This window comes from Tetrao urogallus (assembly GCF_951394365.1).
Source record: "Tetrao urogallus genome assembly, chromosome: 13".
Taxonomy (NCBI): Eukaryota; Metazoa; Chordata; class Aves; order Galliformes; family Phasianidae; genus Tetrao; species Tetrao urogallus.
The window spans coordinates 9,814,985-9,829,610 of NC_136826.1; the positions used below are offsets into that span (position 1 = coordinate 9,814,985).

At 36.9% G+C, this 14,626-nt stretch overlaps 1 protein-coding gene across 2 annotated transcripts in view; it reads right to left on the bottom strand.

Annotated features, from left to right (window-relative positions):
* The window catches only part of BRWD3 (bromodomain and WD repeat domain containing 3), a gene marked incomplete at both ends in the record, with an annotated part of 49,818 nt that overhangs the window by 9,437 nt on the left and 25,755 nt on the right, over nt 1–14,626 (bottom strand). For both annotated transcript variants that reach the window (XM_079542085.1, XM_079542084.1), the window contains 14 exons: nt 54–178; nt 1,315–1,422; nt 1,729–1,845; nt 2,171–2,348; nt 3,300–3,376; nt 4,131–4,280; nt 4,953–5,046; nt 5,514–5,697; nt 7,498–7,668; nt 8,284–8,509; nt 8,908–9,036; nt 9,817–9,951; nt 10,449–10,602; nt 12,031–12,135. In XM_079542085.1, coding sequence (XP_079398211.1) covers nt 54–178; nt 1,315–1,422; nt 1,729–1,845; nt 2,171–2,348; nt 3,300–3,376; nt 4,131–4,280; nt 4,953–5,046; nt 5,514–5,697; nt 7,498–7,668; nt 8,284–8,509; nt 8,908–9,036; nt 9,817–9,951; nt 10,449–10,602; nt 12,031–12,135 — 1,953 coding nt within the window. The remainder of the gene's footprint in view (nt 1–53; nt 179–1,314; nt 1,423–1,728; nt 1,846–2,170; nt 2,349–3,299; nt 3,377–4,130; nt 4,281–4,952; nt 5,047–5,513; nt 5,698–7,497; nt 7,669–8,283; nt 8,510–8,907; nt 9,037–9,816; nt 9,952–10,448; nt 10,603–12,030; nt 12,136–14,626) is intronic.

Consider the following 14,626-nt stretch of genomic DNA (forward strand, 5'->3'; position numbering starts at 1 on the left):
CTAAGGCTCAATACAATTTCTTAAAGAATACCATCAGAATTTCAGTTACTCACTTAATGGAAAATGATTCTCCTGTCATTTTGCCTGTGATTGGATCTAGGAATGCAAGCTTCAAGCAGCAAAGTGTAGGGGGCCCAACTTCATATTTAATTCCTACAGTCTTCACAAATTCTTGTTCCTATTAACCAACATGCACAGAACAATATTATTTTAACATGTTTACAATAGGAACATCCACATTAAAGTACCAGACCTATAAACAATAAACAAATGTTCCCATTTTGCAGCCCAGGTAATTTCACCCATAAAAGTTTTCCTTACCAAAAACTAGAAATTAATCACAGTGTCCTTAAAAAGAATACTAAAAATAAAAGATGTTCACAAATACACCGAGGCACTGAGCAAGATGCCCACAACTCATTTAATTTCTGTGAGAAGACTTTAAGGCACACTACTTTCTGTTTCAACCACAGTGATGGCACCAAGGGTTATTCCTGACTAAAGCCAAGGCCTCTCACCCTTGTATAGCAATGTACAGGGAAGGAAAAGGAAACTCTTCCTTCTGGAGTGGAAATTCAATATTGCATTGTACAATCACATCTTGTCAACCATGAGCAGGTTTTAAGATGTGTATCCTAAGTGAAATAGCATTTCTTTATTCTTTGAGAGGTATCTAGTGATGTCTTTGAAGATTACAGGTGAAATCACTTAGTAACTAGCACTAATATCAGGATATATTTCCAGTAAAGCAATTTTATTTTCATATGTATGTGAATATTAGCACTTATATATGCTCTTTGCTTGATATGAAATCTAAATAAAGCAAAACACAATATGAAAATACTGAGCATTCGGTGTCACTGGACTCAGTAACTCAAAGTAAAAAGGTTAAGAAAAAATAGAAGAACTACATAAGTATAATACCTAGCCAAACAATCTATAACACTTTTATTCTGTCAAAACATGTTGTAATATTATGTCAAGCTCTTCCAACAATTACCATACACAATTATATGCTTAACTATATCTTGTTCAAGGAAGCTTATGCATGCATTAAGTTATTTACTTGTTGCAATCACATTTAAAACAGTGACACCACCTATATGTTCAGGTCATTTGCAGAGCATTGATAGAACTATAAGCATCTTTTGTGGGGTGGATACTGCTTGAATGAGAGTTAAGAAGGAAAAAAAAAAAACAAATGCAAAAGGGACCTCTGGCAGTCATCTAGTCCAACACTCTTTCATACTGGCTTGTAATGCCAAGTTAACACTACAGAGGCATTCAGCACTTTGAAGTATCCCTTAAACTTACCCTGAGTTCCATTTTGTTCCATGGTTGTTTTTGCATGTTAATACTGTAAATTTTTGCTTTTCTTACTGCCCGCACATAAGCTTCATGGCCCTGCCTGAAGTATATGATCTAAAATGAGAATTAAAAAAAAAAAAAAAAGTTTATTTTACTGATAGTTTTGTTCCTGTATAGACTTTCAAAATTGAGATCATTACAAAGCACAGAGATTTGTTTGAAAATGCACAAACAATTCTTCTTTCTATTCAGAAATTGCATGTGCACATAAAGGGACATAGGACAGCTATCTGTAAACATCTGGTTCCTTAAGTCAGCTATCTTGACCATGAGTCACTGAAAGCTAGATTTAATAGTGCCAACCAAACAGAAGTTCATCAGCCTAGATGGGAATTTAAAGACTGCTACAGTTGGAATTACCTCATCTCCCATTTGCGGGACAAAAGGTGAGCGGCGCGGTATGGTGTCCAAGATCCACTGCGGGGCCAGCCACTCCTCACTGGGCTCCCCCTCCATTGAAAGCAGTCCACTTGGTTTCTTAAATATATTAAATTTAGAGCACAAACTGCAGTTACTGTGGCAGAGTATACAACAATAGATTATAAAGCATGATCTAAAGATAACTATATAGAAGGGCAAAGCTACGCTGGAACCTTCCAGAAATCTCAACTAACTCATGGGTGGTAATAAACGTTCATTATCAATAAAACAGAAGATTAAGATGTTCATAAATAGACTAGGTTTCTTTAAAAATACACTGTCGGTCTTCTTTAACGATTATTAGGAAAAAAACACAAACAGTTAAAGAAAAAAACATGTATTTATGAAGTCAAAAAGGCCCTCATAAATTAAAAATGCCAACCTTTTTTCTAGGTTGTTTTAGTTTCCTTCGCTTTTGCTCCACTCCTTTTGTTCCCTTCACATTTTCATCTTCAGAACTACTACAGATTTTCCGAGCCGCCTGCCTCGTTTGTCTCTTTGGAGGCTGGAGATTAATTCCAGCATCAGCTGTCCAGTCAGAATATTCACTTGATGAATCACTGTAGATAATACAAAATTGTAAGAAAGAAAACAGCACTTCAGTTCTCACACAATGGAATGAAAGGTCCAATCCTTCAACCCGTTTTTCTGGTCATGTGAAACAGACGTCAGGATTAGGGCGCATTTCCATTCTCTTAAAGAACAGCCAAGTGATATCTTAGCAGATCATTTTAATGATTGAAAATTGCTGGTAAATCTAGGCATTCTGTTTGGTACTTATTTTCATACTAATTAGCTCATTGATTCATAGACCGACTTTATAAAAACTGATTCAATTGCATGAAAATAATCAGAAAATTAGAGCACTCTTAAAAATACATTTCCAATTCTAACACCCAAATAAGACTCACAGTATTAGCTCACATCTCTTCCAGTCATAAAAGCACAGCATTAAGAAAAGAGACTGTGGAACTTGTACACCAAGACATATTGACAATGAAAAAATTAACTACTGAAACATGAACAGAAGATATGGATGCGTGCCTATCAATATTCCTACTAGATACCACTAAATGGCATCACTTTTTCAATAATTTTTTAGTTTAAATGGGGATTTTCATAGAAACAAAATTTCTTTCAAAATCTTTCAAATCTTTCAAAATTGTTTTTCAATTCCAAAAATAAAAAGGAAATGCTTTAAGTGGGATTAGAAAAGGAGGCACTCTTCAAAAACTTTCTCATACATATTGAAGTCACCATATTAAAATCACTCAAGTATACACAAGTATTTACTTGATAAGACTCTGGAATTTTGTGTTGTTAACATTTTAAACTACTTTAGTTTAGGACAGTTCGCTTCAATCTGTCATAGGGTATCAACAAATCAGTATCTTTACAAGGTAACTCAGTAACACTTCTTCCTGAACTTGCAATCTTTCACAATATCAAAACAAATGTCTGATTTCTCTTACTCAAATTACTTAATATAATAAAGATGCTAATAAATGTACCTGGAGCTGCTGTCACTTTGCCATGTTGCCACAGGATCATCCACAGATGCATCACTTGTGCCAACTGTCTCATCTTCCTGCATTAAAAACAGAAGGTAAAACTTTGCCTCAAAGTGAAACATGTACCATTTTTATTTGCAAGTTACATGGTCTGTTTCACTTCAGGAAGCTTTGTAGTTAAGGGCTAATTTAAATAATTCCACCATTTCTTACTTAATATTATATTACATATGTAATTCCTGGTGTGAATTTTAACAGTACTTGCACCATAGAATGAGGTTGTATTTAAGTGTTTGATTAATAAATTTTGGTGTCACCTGTTCTTATAGCTATTCTGTATGTTCAGCGCATTCACAATTTGCAGTCTCTTTTTACTTTATACCTACTGAGAAAAAGTTATGTTTAATCTGATATATTTTAAGTTCTTCTATTGACATATCAATGAATAATACCAACATGTCTTTCAACAACAGTTTACAGATGCAGACGAAATTAAAGTACTGAATCTGACCTAGAATATATGCGCAGCATGTGAATGTCCAAAACTGTAAGTGGTTTAACCCAATCCAGTTAAAATTACTTGAAAATATTTCAGATTTCAAAAAATACACAACTTGTGTATTTAAGCTAGTTTTGAGCTTTGAATATTGTACTAGCGGAGGTAAATGATCCTCCTCTCTCCAAGATTAACATGCTACAGTAACACCACAGAGCCAAAGGATTCAACAGTTTGAGCGTTATTTTTTAAAGTGCAGAAACTTTTGAGCCCTAGCAGTGACAGTGACAGTCTTTGAACCAGGAACATGTGGAGGAATCATTGACATATCAGACCTCTGAGGAGTTGTCTGACTCTTCCCGTGCACGTGAGTTTTGACTTGCTCCTTGCTGACTGTGCTCTATCGTGGAGCGGGTCTGATACGCGTGCTGGCGTTTGCGCTGGTTCCTTCTCAAAGATCTTCCACTTCCTGGTTGGTAATCATTCTTTTATCACATGAGAGGGGAGATAAAAAGAAAACGAGTACATATGTAGTAATGAACGATGGAGTTAAAAGATGCTTTTTACAGTGACTTTTTACAGACATTTTTTAGAGACATAAGTTCTATCCCATCTACAAATGCCAACCAGAAATTTTTAGAATTAGAATTGAAAAGACATCTTTTAGAGACTCGTGGTTGCTCATTTCAGCATATGTTGGTTTGTGTTTTTTTTTTAGTTGGATGGTTTTTGTTTAATATCAACACTGTTTTTTAAAGTACCTTTCTTTCTAAGAAGTACTTCTATGATGAAATATAGTTTTTCTAAAACAATACCTGCAGCCTCTGGATAAGACAAAAGTTGGCCACTTAACAGGTGGCACCTCTAATTTCTCCTAATTTCTCCTAATTTCTGTAAGTCAAGCTGAGCATTTACCATGCTGCTGTTCTTTTGCTTTCCCAGAATCATCCTACAACTGAAGCCTTATGGACACAGATTTACCATTGTTTTTTGCACGCCACAGTATAAAAACAGACAAGTTACAGAGAAAAGCAGAAGAGCCAAAGTAACAATTAGCACTATTGATCTTCTAAATCAATTCCTTTCATTTTATTTTTTAGCTCAGTTCTCAGAACTGTTTGATACCCAGGTTTCTCACTTCTGGTGAATTAACTTACCCGTTGTAAGGTATGGGATGGCTTTCTCTTCTTTTCAACAGTGTATAAACCAATTTCAATTTCACCTTTGGCAGCTCGACATTCTTCCTGGACCCTAATTATACGCAGGAGACATCTGTTTTATTCATTATATCATTATATATTCAACAGTCTCTATAAATTAAAATACTTTTGTGCCTGTTGCCACAAGAAATCTGAGCACAGGTCCTCCAAACAGTGTTTACATACACTTCACTCCAAGGAAACTTAAATGTATTACAATTAGTGTGGGGTTTGTTTGTCTTTAAACAAACCTTCAGCAAGACAGAAGAATCAGAAAATTGAAATTAAAAAGAAGGAACCACTAAAAAAAGACTTAATTGAAAAGAGAAGGAATTACTATTCTTAAGCCTTCAGCAGAAGCTACCATTCTGATCCTACTATCCGAATTTCCAAACAAATCCCCAGAAACCTGAAATTATTTCCGAAAAATCATTTTTTAAAACCTACTCTAGGTGTATGGAAGAATCACTAAACATCGTTCAATTTAATCTTCTTTCCCTATCTCATTTGGCCTCTTACTTGCTGATGCCTGGAGGAAGCTCATTCACCACTACTCTTCTGCTCCATGCCATGAGATCTCTCTCTGTTGCCATCTGACTTCGGGGAGCATTGTGATGCATTTGCCGGACCCCTTCAATCTGACCGCTTCTCCGGAGACCAACGTTTGGTGGAGATGCAATTTCCAAGGCTGGACTTCGAAGAGCTGAGGGGGTAAAAAAGATTTTTCTTCACTTCTATGACCAATCAATAAAACCCAAAATTTGAAGCTTAAAGGTTGCAAAGCGTCTTTATGGAACACTAATTAGATGTCAGGTGGCTTTGTCTTTTGCTTCAGATGAAGGTTTTTAAATATCGGCCATAGGCTACTGCAGATGTATTTGTTTTAGTAATATCACTGTGGCTTGCAATACCTTAGAGTTGTCTGTGGCAAGCAGAGAACACAACTATAAGAAAAACTGTAAAGGCATTTAAGCGACCCTCAAATCCAAACCTTGTCTTCTGTTTAAAGGCTTTTAAGTCAGGAGTCTTAAATTCTGTGGTAGAAGAAAAGAGGAGATTATCACCTAAAATAACAGACCGCTGCAAGGTTTAACATGTCTCTTGTGCCTATACCTGTATTTGCAATGCTTACTTTGTGTGCACAGGCACACTTTTTATCAGGTGGCACAACAGTGCAGTGCTACACACTCAGAAGAAAACAGAGACTGAAATTTCACGGTAGCAAAAAGAAAATACCGCTGACAACATCAGAATTGCTGCTGTCACTGCCTTAATTTATCTCGTTATTTGGGAAAGCACCAACCATTTCTACATGCTTAAGTATGGCTAACAGCATGAGAAAACTGAATTTACAATTGTACTACCCTGCATAGAGATATTCAGCTATTAAAATATCAATCACTTCATGTATATTCTAACTGACTCACACAAATGGGTCAGTTCACGTGGGAAAAACATTGACAGTGCAAGTTCTGCAAAGTAACTACATTCATTTCTACTGTCTCACATACAGAAACTCCCCCTCACACAAATAATACAGGGGCATTTGTACATATTTTGCCAATATAACTGAAAACTGGGATTACACATCAGTCTATCATAAGAAGCAGAGAGGACTTCCTGTGAATTGAAGCTGCCTGCTAGGCCACATTCATAACAACACCAATCCAGATCAAAGCAAAAGTCTATTTTATGCAGTTTCCAGTAATATTTTTCCTATTCCTTCTCGAATTTAAACTCTAAAACTAACAATTTAAGATTTGCCAGGAAACTCAAATACAAAACTATAATCAGTCATTTAACCTAAAATTAATCTATTAGCGATGTGAATTTTTTAAAAGCTCAGGATGATTTGCAGCAGAAGTCCACAGCATCTGTTCTGTTATGACAACTGCACTCAGTCAGCTGCTTCACAGTCAGCTGTTCATATCTGACTGAGTTTGTTTTAAATTTTTAATCACTTTGCATATTAAAACTACAGTCACAATAGCAGAACACTCACTAGGAGAACAATCTCAAGCTTTCTCAGGAAACATTAAGACAGAGCAGACATGTTTATTTTATAAACACTGATGCTCAGCTTTAGCATTTATTCTGCACAAGGAAGCCATCAGCCTGTCACAACGTTGTATTCCATTGGCATTCTCTAATTACATGCTGTTAACTTGACATTATTCAGTTAGAAAGTATCACCTCCATAGTGATTGACATCGAGACAATATAGGGAACTTTATCTTTAGAAACAATTTATACTAGAATTAGCACATTAACAGTTCTAAGTAATCAGATAATGTCCAGTTAGTAAGTGATCGACTGCACCTTCAACATTTAATTCCTTTGACAGTATTAGCAAGTGCCCCAGACAGGTTAATAAAATGTGCAAGAACAAGAGAAAGTGTTTTGAAAGACATTGCCCTAAAACACAAAAACTTGAACACGTTTTGATTAGTACCTTACTGTTCTTTGCTTAAAGAAATGACAGAGGAAAAGAGGGGACGCTTACCTCCATTAACAGAGTGAGATCTATTGAGTGGAGGGTTTGGAAGAGTTTCTCCTTCATTGATTAGTCTCAGATCCTGCTCCCTTTGTAGCTCTCTGATCATCCCATCAAGGATACTTTCATCTTGGTCATTAGTTTGCTGTCCAATGACTTGTTCAACTACTTCACCATCACCTTAACAAGAACAGGGTCATGATTGCTTACAAAATGTTTAATTTCTGATTTATAAACACTATAGAAACAATCAAATTTTAAGTTGTGCTGTCTGCCCTGCAAAACATCTGATTACAGGCCGTCTTTCTGCTCTCAGAATGGAAGCAAAGTTTAAAAGATTATCTGCAAGAAAAACCTATACTTACAGACTTGCACATAAAATAAAAATAAGAACTTGGTAATAACAGAAAGAAATTATACTTCAGTAGGTGACAGTGGAAGACCTCTATCAGAGATCAGCATTTTTCAAAGCCTGTCTTACTTTCCTTGCTTCCTTACTCACATACACAGTCACATCAACAACAACAAGAACAATAGTTGAAGCATGCTGCCATCAATGTATATAGAGGTCCACAGATGTTGGAATACTGAAGTCTCCTTGTCTTATCTCTAGTCTAGTTAATCCCATACACTTCCTTTATGCCATGACGGTACCCCGTTTGTTATTCTACCCTACACTGATTTTAAACCACTTGTTTCAGAAGAAACAGAATTAATCTTTATAGTACCATCCTGCTGAACTGGTGCTCAATACTGTGCAATACATGCATTATGCATGAGACTTAGACAGCATACCATTAGCTACATAACCCAGCTGAGGAATAAGTTGTTCATCCTTGCAATTTTCTCTCCCTGGTACCAGCCGCTGGAATCTCGTGGGATGAGGATTTCCATCAACATCCACCAGAAATGGAGGAGGCATAAGATGTGGAGCCTGCTGAGTCTGTTCGTCCAAAACATAGTTATTTGCATCACGGATCAGTGGTCGGTAATCTGTATGGAAGAACATCTGATCTGGAATCTGCAAGAAAAGCAATTTAGAAAATAAATAAACGGCCATTTGCAGCTGTCATGAAGCTTTGGAATGGCTCCCATACCCACATACCACAACTCCTACACTTAGAATCAGCAGAAGAAATGTTATGACAGAGAACAGACACCTACCACAAGTGTGTTTTATTATCAAGACTTGATGCAAATATTCAATAGTAAATTATGCCAAGGTGAATTGAAAGAAGATAATGTCTTGCTCCCTTATCTAGTAATTCTTGTCTACATCTTTCTGATTTAGATGAACAGTAACTGCTCCCTTATTTAATTAGTTTTAGTTCAGGGCACGGGGGAGACAACAAACTAACACAACTACTCCTAAGACAAAATGAGACCAAGAGAGATGAGTTTAAGATTCACTCAACTCACCTTTTCATAATATTTACTGCATCCAAAACCAAATAGCAGCAGGTGTCCATGAGAGTCTGTGCAGGCAAAATGCTGTCCATCTGGTGAGAACTTGCAATCAAAAACAGCTCCATGGCCTTGGCCCTCAATCTGTATACAAACAGAGCATCCCTTTCAAAATCATGTATTCTCTATGAAAAGAAAATTTCACTTGTCTCCTTCAAGTACTAAATCCTAATTCTGTGAACACTCCCAACTCACTCAATGCTTGCTTTTACTTTTCTACTCAACTATTAAAGTATCACTGATCAATAAAGTCAAATTACTTCTTTGCCCTGAAATTTCAATGCAACTTTTAATTTATGTTCTGAAACAAGAAGTCTAAATTTTATTTAGTGGAAGATACAGAGCAAGCAAAGAATTCATATACACAGTAGCTCCATACCAGCAGATTTCACAGCCTCAGGTGCCAGGAAGCTAGCTCAGGTCCTGAAACAGCACAGCTGCATTTACTCAGCAGAGGAATCAGACCAACAAACCTGACACTGCATGGATTCAGACAGATGCCACACAAGACAACCATACTGTTTTCCAGACCACAGCACTGTGTTACAACACAGAAATTTACTGGCTTTCATTGCTCTGCCTTGGAAATGACTACTATCTTTTGCATAGTATAGCTATATAAATGAGTAATATTCTGACCTAACAGATCCCATGAAAGACTTGCTGCTACACTTAAAAACACAATAAACACATCTGGGTGTTGCCTTCTGAGGAGTATAGTGTTTTCTGCTAAATATGCAGGAACTTTCCACTAATCTTGTTATAATGTTGTTCACAGCAAGTACATGATGAAATCCACTCTTGCCTCAAGACCAGTTTTACATAAATGTAAAAAAACAAAACTCCTTTCCTGATTATTCTTACCATGTTAAAGTAATTACGAATTTTTGTTCCTTTGTCTATATCCCAAATGAAAATATTTCCATCGTGACCCGCGGAAAGTACAATCCTTTGGTCAAATGGATGGGCCTCCAGAACAAAAACTTCATCATCATGACCCTATAGCAAAAGCAGGGTAAAAAAAAAAGTCATGTTTTTCCACATAATATCTCTGAATACACCAGTATTTAGTGTGAGGTTATCTAAAACAGCTCAGTTTACTAGATCTTAAACTAGAATTGCATCTATACTTAGCTGACATTTTGTCAGAGGCTTGGTATTATCATACTTTCTGCTTCAGACTGTAGCTCAGCACAAAAGGAGGAGAGAGGAGAGGAAGCAGAAATCAGTTTTGAGGACAGCTGCAGCCCTTTAGTCAGGCCAGAAACTGTGACCTCCAAATGTCCCTTGTCAGCCAACAATCAGCATGGTCTAGCAGCACTCTGATCATCAGCTCCTTTCCTCATGATACACATCCTCCCAAAAAGCACGAGACAGCTGGCATACTTCAGGATAAAACACTGCTTAACAGGAGGCATGAGGTTGCAGCTCAGCCTCAAATCACTTTTAGAGTTCATTTATAACAAATAGGGATTATTCACTCAAACTTTACTCACAGATAAGCTATGAAGAAGCTGCCCTGTGGATGAGTTCCACACTTTGAGAAGGAAATTGTTGACTGCAGTGATGACAGTTGCATCATATCTATCCCAAGCCACCATTGTAACCTTCAGTTTAGTCACCTTGTCCTCTCCAGATGCTACATTGTTTCTAAGAAAATTCATAATTTAAAAAAGAAATAAATGAGTCACTGCACACAGAAACATTTAACAGCACTAACTCAATGTGAAGTTAGGGAGAGCACAGTGGCCACCACTACTGGCTAATGAAGGAGAAGGAAGGGGAGCGTTTGCAGTAGCAAAAAACAGATACAGAAAATGCTCAGTACCACTGAGATTTACAGTTCTCCCGCCTTAAAAAGAACAAGTTTCCCTCCTGTTCTTCAATGACCATCTTCACCTACCATAACTCCTTCTTTCATTTCTACAAGACATTTTTTCTTATTGGTCATCAACACAAGTAAACTCTAGTGAGCAAAAGCTTCCTAAATAAATCAGATTCAGACTTCAGCAGCTAGCTTATTAAAACTGTAACCATTTGAAATACAAAGAATGCAGAAAAAAAAGCTGCCTAGCGGATCTCCCCTGCGCTGATTTTTGTTATCGTACAAATTCAACTAGAAGGCCACTTCAGAAGTCATCCAGTTCAGAAGTCTGTTGGAAAGGACCTCAAACAGAAAAATTCAAAAATCTAATTGAACCTGAGAACAAAATGAACACAACTCATCTCTTACCTGAAGGCTTAGGGAAAAAAGCAATGTTAATAATTGCTCTGGATATACATTTCTATATTACAAGAAATTCTGCAAAGCAACTCAGGTCTTGGATTAAAATAAGAAACCTGGAAGTGCGCTTACACAGGAAAGAAGGTTGTTATGGAAAAGAACCAGCGTCAAACCTCTCATCAACCTTCTGCCTACTGTCATTTGTCCTCAAGTAAGTAAAAAAAGCACCAGTGGCCTAAATTCATTTATCTGAATAATAACTGAAGAAACTGCCTGTTATTTGTAACAATGGCTGCACAACACTGGAAACTGCCAAACGTCCAGATTCACATTCGTTTTACATATTGTGCTCTTCTTAACGTTTTAAACTCAATGAACTCATTATAATCTAAACTGTACCCCATAGTACAAAAATAAAACAGTATACATGACATAAAATGAATACTAATGACCTGAGGAAACTATGGCAGTAACTACTAGAACTTTTTTGACAGGTGAGAGAAAACAAGAGTTGTCTTCAACAAACACACACACATTTATTTTAAAAACATACAGGTCTGCATAGGATCAATGAGGTTCTACTGCAAATCTCTTTCCATGAGGTGAACTCTATTTGACATTCTTACCTCATCAGTAAAATACTAAGTATCCCCAACCACTACAGTCAGGAACTACCAATTATTAATATTTTCTTCTGGGGGCTAATTAACAGATAGGGCCATGGCATTTTCAATACACCACAAACATGCATTTTTAGTTAACTTAAAGTTAAGTAAGTAGTTTTAAATTCCATGGCAGATTTTGGTCTTCATGTACACAGTGGTAAGCAGCACGCTTTGTTTAGTTTGCTTTACCCTGTCATTTTAGTCGCCATATCCAGGACTACACTCTTCCATTCTTGCTGATGATATTGCCATACTCTTGCCGTTCCATCTCTGCTTCCGCTGACAAATCTTAAACTATGGGGTGGAGGTGGAAAAACAAAAACAAAAAAATGAATCATGAAATTCTGAATAAGCATTAAGTCACTGCTGCTTCTGTCTAACACCCAAATGCCCTTCTTACATGCTCACTGTTCGGTTTCTTCACTATGGAGCTTTCTATCCTCAGCAGCAACATGCTCAGAGCATACTAAATGCTGTGGCAAGAATGTTTAGGAGTTTGGCAGAGGACTGTGTTTCCCTCTGCACCAAATATGCACACACATACATGTGTACAGGTAAAACACTTGGAGATGCATACTTGTGTGTATACTCTTGCCTTATTCTCTATATGCCTACAAACAGGCATGTTTAATCTGTCATAAAATCCCCATGAACTGATACCACAGAATAAAAAGAAGCTACAAAATTTGGCAAGCCAAGAGCACACGTGTTCAAGTCAGTACAGAAGCTAGAATGTATTTAATACTTTTTCAACACTTATTCTTTATATTGTTTGTGCATCTCTGATCTAGAGAATATAATTAAAGGACAGTGAGGTTACAATTTTCATATCAGATTTTGTACAGCAGAAAACAGTTTATATCTCACAACATTAATTACATTTGGTTATAGCTAGCAGATGGCCTTGGAATGACTTCAATGTCGTAATTCATACAAGCTGCACATTCCCTTTTAAATGACATCAGCAAATCCCTTGAGCAGTTCATAGTGGAAGCAAAGAGAAAGAAATTACATGCCAAGAGTCTAGCCTAAATTATAATGCATTAACTTAGGGAAAAGGTGAAGACAGAAAGGAAATACCCACGCTGAATAAAAGTAGTAGCCCTGCCTGTGAAGCTGAATACAAAACCATATCATAAAGCTTTGACCATCAATATTAAGAAGTCATTTTTGTTGAGAATTCTGAAAAAAGCTCCTCGAATAACTTTCTTTCCCAGGAAAGCAAACGCCTTTAAAAATGTACTACATTTACACACAGAAACAATGATTGGTTCACCTTTTCACATTTCTTGTCCTGAAATTTTTCATGATGATGAAAAAGTGTTTAAATATATGCATGACAAGCTTTCCTGCTTTATTTATTATTTTTTTAATATAAAATAAAAACACGGCCGTAACTTTTCCATTTAGCATATGAGTATAATTTTCAGTGACTACCTGACGTAATACCCTCAGAGGGACTTGTGCTCTCACATTCCTTGGAAGTAAGGAACTGTTTGTACCATTATATCAGTACACTCCCATATAATTTTCCACGACAAAGATTTCTGAGTACAGGTGCAGTTGCTCTGGCAAAGGCACTGCTTTGCTTGGATGACTCCTGCATGCAAAATCCCTTAAACCTTCTGCCAAGCAAAATAAGGAAAATGAGCAAAAGCTGGCATAAATGCATTTACATTAGGATATTGGTCACTAATCATAGCTTGTCATACTGCACTCTAACACAGCTATGCTGCAAAAGCTTGTCACACTGATATGCCTATAGGAACCTCTCACCATGGGCACCCTGATTGCAATTCCCACAGAAGCAACAGCACCCTGACTTAATGCAGATTTAAAAAGCAAAAGTAGTCATCTAAACTAATTAACTGGAAATTCAGGATTTGCCTAAAAATTCACATTTTTGCAGACACGTTGTCAGACAGAAGCAAATTTCTATAAATAATAAAGCAGACCAATAAAATTGTCTACGAGACCCAAAGGCCCACTGAAGAGCTGCTCTGTGCTTATTCCCCTTCAAGAACAAATCAGATTTTCTCCTGTCATTTTGGAGGCTGTTCATCATATCATGTTCTTCACTAGACTCCCACTGAAGTCAAGTCAAGAACTGGCGAATTCATTAAAACAAACACACTTCCCAAATTTTTCAGAACTGAGCACCAGAAGAGAGAACTTGCTTGGTCAACGTGCCCAGAGAGGGCCTCACAGGAGAAACCATTCACCGAGGAACTAAATTAGACAGATAGCAAAGGGTGGATGACCTCATGGCTCAGCAAAATACCAGCAATGTCATATTATTTAGAAAATGTTTTCAAATTATGCAAATCATTGGCTGCTTTCTGGTTCCCAGCTGATATAAAAGATGCAGAAAGCATAGACAAGAAAGGCTTAAAAACTAAGAAACAAAAAACAAAAAAAACCCACAAAACAAACACAAAACCCACTCCACTAAAATAAAAACCAACACATACATAATCTATCAACAACCCCACCAGCTTAAACAAGATAAGTGCACAATTAAACAAAGAAAAAAAAAAAAAGAGTCCTACATATAACAGTTCTGCAGTTCAGAAACATGGGAGGAGATCGCCTTTGAATGCAAGAGCTAACTGAAGTGCTGCTATCACTGGTAGCTAGTCCACTGCTCTAAGCTGGCCATCAGCACAAGCTGAATTTGGCAAACAGGTGTGGTACAGCCACCATGCTACCCCTTTGCTTCCTGGTGCTCCAGAAAAATAGGTGGTCAGAAGTCATTACCAAATGAGCCACACAAATAAACAGGTAA